The 6,866-nt window shown below is 41.5% G+C and overlaps 1 protein-coding gene across 1 annotated transcript in view; it reads left to right on the top strand.

The window, feature by feature from the left end:
* The first annotated feature begins 6,432 nt into the window (after positions 1–6,432).
* MAP3K15 (mitogen-activated protein kinase kinase kinase 15) overlaps positions 6,433–6,866 on the top strand; it is a 130,449-nt gene continuing 130,015 nt past the window's right edge. Inside the window, 1 exon segment of the mRNA XM_077769493.1 lies at positions 6,433–6,441. Within this exon segment, the coding sequence (XP_077625619.1) occupies positions 6,433–6,441 (9 nt within the window).

Here is a 6,866-nt window from a genome sequence, read left to right as displayed (position 1 = left end):
CGTTGGTATGCAAAGTGACTAACCATCCATCTGCCCCTAGAGTTGTATTTGCCCAAACCTCTATGGGTGTCAGGCCTGGATGTTTTCCTTCTGGCCAGTCGCTGCTCACATGTCACCTAATCAGAGAGGCTGTCCCTAACCCGTTAAAGAGGAACTTTAGCCTCAGTCCTCCCCAGACCTTATGTATTGATACCTAGCTCCATGCATACACACACACACACACACACACACACACACACACACACATGCAGGCACACACACATCTCTTTTCTGTCTCCCCTCGCTAGAATGAAACCACCATGAAGGTAGTGACTTCATTTTCTTCACTGCTGTATCCCCAGTACCTAAAACATACTGAAGTGCTTATTAAGTATTTGATACTTACTTGTTGACTGAATAGATGAGTTGGTAATTGTGACTGATACCAAATGGAACTTATTTTATAAATTTGAGCAGCCTAATTTTGCCTTTACAAAAACTCTTTGTGCAAAATTGTAGCATTAGGGAGGGTTCATGACATAAAACAGTTATGAAGAAAGCCCTTAGGGGCTCCTAGGGGCCTCACTTAAGTGTCTGACTTCACCTCAGGTCATGATCTCACAGTTCATAAGTTCAAGTCCTACCTTGGGTTCTGTGCTGACAGTGCAGAGCCTGCTTCAGATCCTCTGTCTTCCTCTTTCTCTCCCTCTCTCCTGCATCCATCTCTCTCTCTCTCTCTCTCTCTCTCTCTCTCTCCCTCTCTCTCTCTTTCAAAATTAAACTTTTAAAAGAAAAAGGCCTTCAGAGGCACTTTACTTGAATGTGAGTCTCAGCCAACACCCCGAGCCTAAGAAGAGTGCCTATGTTACCATGGATCTTAAAACAAGTTCACATGGTTTGTACAGTGTTATCTCTAAGACTAGCATCCACTGTTAGAAAACCATGGCAACCCCTGATTTAAGACATAAAGCATTCTCTTTTTCATTCACTAGATTCACTCCAGAGAAAGAACGAATTCAAAGGTGAGCATATTCCTGGCACTTTGCTTTTGACAGTACTCTCAGGTCACTTGAGGAGCTAATTGTTGCCCCTTAGGACTGGCCATCTGCCATCAAAGTGATGAATGAGGGCGTGCAGTGGGTTCTGGGCCTCCAACACCTACCGTACAGCTCTTGGAGTACAATCCCTGGAAGAGAGTAGCAGCTACACCAACCAGGAACCTGGCAGAAGTCCAGCTTTGGGGTTCTTCCCCAGAACTACTGAATCCAACTCCACAGAGGGACCCAGCAATCTGCATTTTAACAAGTCCTCCTGGAAATGCTGATGCACACTGAGGCTTGAGGATCACTGGCATGGGTGGGGGGGATCATCTCATTCTCAATGAGCTGAGTGTAGAATAATCTGTAGTCCTCTTCTCCAGAGATCTTTGATTAGATGGTGGTTGCACCACAAGGTGCACTGTCCAGAAACTATACAATAGTCTGTTAGGCTGAACCCTATGAAATTGACATTTTTGCCAGTCAAATATTGTTGAGTAGGGCTTCCAGTCTCGGCTCAGAGATCAAAGAGCTACAAGATGTCCTTCCCATGCTCACGATAAGTAAAAATCTGGACAGATCAGAAATTAAAAGAGAACTGCGTTTGCAGAGCAAATGGCTATTTCAAAACCTGGAGAGAGAGAGAGGGGGGCACTTTCATTGAGACACAGAAGCTGAACATTTGCTTACCAGGGACAGAGGCTATCAGATGCCATAAAAGTGGATAGGAGGATCAAGTTAGAAAACTGAACAGATTGCTGGAGGCTGAGTGTGGACTAGCTTGAGAGTATGAAGCTCCTAGGGGGAGAGGCTCCCACACTTTTGCAGCCTTTTCCTCCAGGAACCCCAAGTGGCTGTTAGATGGAAGATCAGGAGAAACCCAGAGAAAACTCACGGTGCAAGCCGGAGGCACTGGCACAGGACCCCCAGAGAAATCCACGCAGGCCTTTCTCACTTAAGGAACAAAAGGCTTAGTCTGCAGGGGGAATGGTGTGAGGGCGCTGGTGAAATACCACTGCAGCTGGGGGAAGGGACTCCCTTCAGCCTCAGCCCCCAACTCACCTAAAAAATAAATAATCTTAAGGGAGAAGGGCCTCAAGGCTGGTGACTGAGGATACTGTTGGATACCGACTGCATCTGGGGGAAGAGATTGGCCAGGGGGAGCTCTATCTCTGGAAGAAGGTCAGAGGCACTTGTGAAGGCTATGCCCCTCAAAAAAATGGTTAGAATACTAGAGGCCACCCCGCCCTGTGCCCATGAACACACTAACACACCTTCAGGAATAACAAGAGTGGATTACAGCAGGGAGAGCTGCCAGAGACAGGCTTTTCTGGGGAGCAGCACAAAGGGGAGCCCCAAAACAGAGGATGAACAGGAAAAGATTGTGAGAGAAATTAGAAGTTTGTGGTGTCCTTAGGAGCAACAGCCCAATTCCTGGCTAGAATAACATAAATTTCTACACTAAAGATTTATTTACCACAGTATCTGCTGCCTTATATAAAATGTCTAGCTTTCAACAAAAAATTACAAGGCATGCCAAAAGGCAAGAAAAGGCAATCTAAAGAGACAAGACCATCCTCAGAACCAAACTTAGCTATGGCACAGTTATTGGAAGTATCAGAGAAGGAATTTAAAATAAATGTGATTACTACGTTAAAGGCTCCAGGAGGAAAAAGTAGACAACATGCAAGACCAGATAGGAAATTGCAGCAGAGATGGAAGCTCTAGGAAAGAATCAAATGGCCAGAAACGAAAAACACAGTAACAGAAATGAAGAATGTCCTTGAGGGGCTTTTTAGAAGACTTGAATGTTCTTGTTTACTTGAATAAATAGCAGGACTGAGAAAAAGAGAAAAGGCACAAATCACCAAGTCAAGAATGAAATGGGATACTGCTAGAGATTTTGCAGCCATCAAAAGGATAATAAAGGAATACTATGAACGACTTCATAATCACAAATTCAATATCTTAAAAGAAATGGACCAATTCCTCCAAACTCACAAACTATCAAAACTCAACCAGAATAAAATAAACTTAACAGCACTATAACCATCAGGGAAAAAATCAAATATGTAATTAAAAGACACTGAAAAGGAAATCTCCTGATCCATATAATTTCACTGGAGAATTCTACCAAACACTGAAAGAAGTAACACCAACTTGACACCATCGCTTCCATAAAAGAGAAGAATACAGAACACTTCCCAAATCATTTTATGAGGCTAGTATTACTCTGATATCAAAACAAGGAAAAGACAGTACCCCCAAAAATGAAAACTGTAGGTCAGTATATTTTATGAATCTAGATGCAGATATTCTCAATAAAGTATTAGGAAGTAAAATCCAGAAATGTATAAAAAGAATTATACACCACAACCAACCAGAATTGATTTCAAGTATGCGAGTTCAACACTGGGAAATCAGTGTAATCCACCATATCAATAGGCTAAAGAAAAAAAATCATATGATTGTATCAATTGATGTAGAAAGAGCATTTGAGAAAAGATCCAATCCCCGTGCACAATCACAGTTCTAAGTGAACTAGAAATAGAGGGAAACTTCCCTAACTTGATAAACAGCGCCTGCAAAAACCCCACAGCTAACATCCGACTTAGGGTGAAAGGCTGAATACTTTCTCTCTAAGATTAGAACAAGGCAAAGAAGTCTGCTCTCACTGCTCTTATTCAACATAGAAATGCAAGCCCCAGCCACGGCAGCAAGGCAAGAAAAAGAAAGAAAAGGCATGTAGATTGGAATGAAGAAATAAAACGATTTCTGTTTGCAGATTACATGATTGTCTACATGGAAAATCCCAAGGAAGAACCCCCACAGACCTCCTGAAGTGAGCTCATCAGGGTCATGTAGTAATAGAAATGCAGTGCACAAAAACAATTGCCATTTATACGTATGAATACTGAACATGTGGAACCTGAAATTAAAAACCATGCCATTTATAGTCACTCTAAAAAAACTTAATACTCGAGCCTAAACTTAATAAATATGTACACAGTCTGGATGCAGAAAATTAGAAAATTCTAATGAAAGAAATCAAATAAGGTCGTCTAAATAAATGGAAAGAAAATTCTAATGAAAGAAATCAAATAAGGTCGTCTAAATAAATGGAAAGAAAATTCTAATGAAAGAAATCAAATAAGGTCGTCTAAATAAATGGAAAGAAAATTCTAATGAAAGAAATCAAATAAGGTCGTCTAAATAAATGGAAATGGAAAGGTCATCTGTGTTCATGGATTGGAAGATTCAACATAACACATATGTCAATTCTTTCCAAGTTGACCTATATGTTTATGCCATTCCCATCAAAATCCTAGGAAGGTTTTGTTTTTTTTTCGTAGACCTAGACAAGCTTATTCTGAAATTTATATGGAAAAACACAGGCCCTAATATAGCTAAAACAGTCTTGGAAAAAGAAAAATAAGGGAGTCACTCTCTCCAGTATTAAGGGCTAGTGTATAGCTTTGGCAGTCTACAATCCTCCCCTCTACTAGCTGAGCTATCGAAGGGAGCACTCAGCAGTCTAGACAATGTGGATTGGTGGAGGGATTCATACCTGGGTCAGTGAAACAGAACAGAGAACCCAGAAACAGCCCCAAACAAATATTTCCAACTGATTTTTTTGACCAAGGGGTAAAGGCAATTCAGTGAAGGAAAGAGAGTCTTCTCATAAAATGGTACTGAAGCAGTTGAACATCCAGAGGCAAACACACACACACACACACACACACACACACAACCCGTATCTAAACTTCACATCTTATACAAAAATTAACTCAAAGTGGATTTGAAATGTACAATGCAAAGTTACAAAACTNTAGGCAAAGAGATTTTTTTAAACATGGAATTAAAGGCACAATTTATAAATAGAAATATTGATAAATGGGGCTTCTCAAGATTAAAAAAACATTTGCTCTGTCTAGGAGATACCTCAGTAAGAGGACAAAATGGCAAACTAGAGACTGAAAGAATATTTGCAAACTGCCTGTCTGACAAAGGACTAGTATCTACAAGACAGAACCCTTAAAGCTCAACAGTAAAAAAGTCAAACATCCCGGTTAGAAAATGGGCACAAGATATGAACAGATATTCAAGTAAGATATACACTTGGCAACTAAGCACATGCAAAGATGCTCAACATCGTTATCCACTGGGAAAGTACAAATTAAAACCGTAATGAGATATCGCTACATGCCTATCAGAATGGCTAAAATTAAAAAAGTGGCAACGCCAGTTACTGGTGAGGGTGTGGGAACACTGGATCACTCATACATTGCTGCGGGGAAGGTGAAATGGTATAGTCCCTCTGGAAAACAACTTGGCAGCTTCTTAAAAAATTAAACATGCAACTATCATAGGATATAGAGTTTGCACTCCTGGGCACTTATCCCAGAGAAATGAAAACTTATGTTCACATAAAAACCTGTATACCAATGTCCACTGCATATTTATTCATGATAACCCCAAACTAGAAACAACTCAGGTGTCCTTGAAAGAATAAACGGTTAAAGAAACTGGCACATCCACGCGACATAACAGTGCTCGGTAACAAATGGAACGGACTGACACACGCAACACCCTGCATGAATCCCAAGGGAATTAAGCTAGGTGAACAAAGACAATCCTAAAAGGTTGCATGCTGTATGGTTCCATTTATATGACATCTTTGAAGTGACAAGATTATAGAAGTGGGAAACAGATTAGCGGTTGCCAGTAGTTAGATATGGGGGCGTGAGGAGAGAGACTGATGTCGGAATCAAAGGGCAATAGCAGGGATCCTGGTGGTGATCGTGTACTATAGTTTAGCAGGGTGTTTCCATTGGGGAAAACTGGGTAAAGGGTACACTAGATCTCTTTGTGTGATTTCTTACAACTGCATATGAGCCTACAATTACCTCAAAATAAAAGCGCTTAATCTCAAAGTCTTTTGCACACACAAAATAGCAATTGAGACAAATAGGGAATCTTCTAGAAGAGAATCATCAAGGTGGCGAAGAGCCTGGAAATCATGTAGTGGAAGCAATGATGGAAGGGTCTGGGAGGAAGGGTATCGCCCGGGGCAGTACTTGGAAAGCTGCCCTGTGCAAGAAGAAGTAAATTAGAATCAACGGGTTAAAGTTACCAGAGAAGGTTACATTTGAATATATGGAAGAACTTTCTAGAAACTAGAGCTGTTAACATGTAAGATGATGGAATTCGAAATATCTAGAGATACTGACCTTGCTGTTTCTTGCACCCTGATATTAGAGCTGTTACACCGGCTCTTCCCTCCGCCTGCAGTGCTCTTCCCACACATATTTCCAAGGCTAACACCCTTATCTCATTCAAGTTTTTGTTCAATGTCCATTGTACGTCACGTGAGTGCTCTGGTTCATCTTATCATCCTCCTCCAGGCCCTAGGCTGATGAAGCAGGTACCAAGTGGAATGTTACTCGTAGCAGAAAGTTGATGGTGGAGAAAAAGAGAGCTCGGGAAGGTCTTGCACAAGTAACAAAATGCTCAATTTCAAACTGAGGCTGGACCTTTCCAGAAAAGGGAATTGGAAATTAGAAGAGTCTTTTTGGAGAGAAATTGGTGTGCTGGTGAGTTCCTTCCTACCAGTGGGGTGTTGGAAGGCTGCCTATCACTTACCATGAGCCTGGGGAAAGGATTCAAAGAGAATTTGTCACATATGTCCCAAGAGATTTTTCAGGACATAGAGGACACGTGTCTGATTCACACCTAAGAAATCTAGAGGGTGAGATGGCTGGGCGGCTGCTAAAATGATAGCAGCGAGAGAGGGGCTGGATAGGAGTGGCCAGCACCCCCGGGGGTCATGAGGCGAAGGGTACACGTTTC

The sequence above is a fragment of the Crocuta crocuta genome, unplaced genomic scaffold (genome assembly GCF_008692635.1).
Source record: "Crocuta crocuta isolate KB4526 unplaced genomic scaffold, BGI_CrCroc_1.0 scaffold312, whole genome shotgun sequence".
NCBI lineage: Eukaryota > Metazoa > Chordata > Mammalia > Carnivora > Hyaenidae > Crocuta > Crocuta crocuta.
Note: the sequence above shows the minus strand (reverse complement) of the source record. Positions and strands in the feature narration are given on the sequence as shown.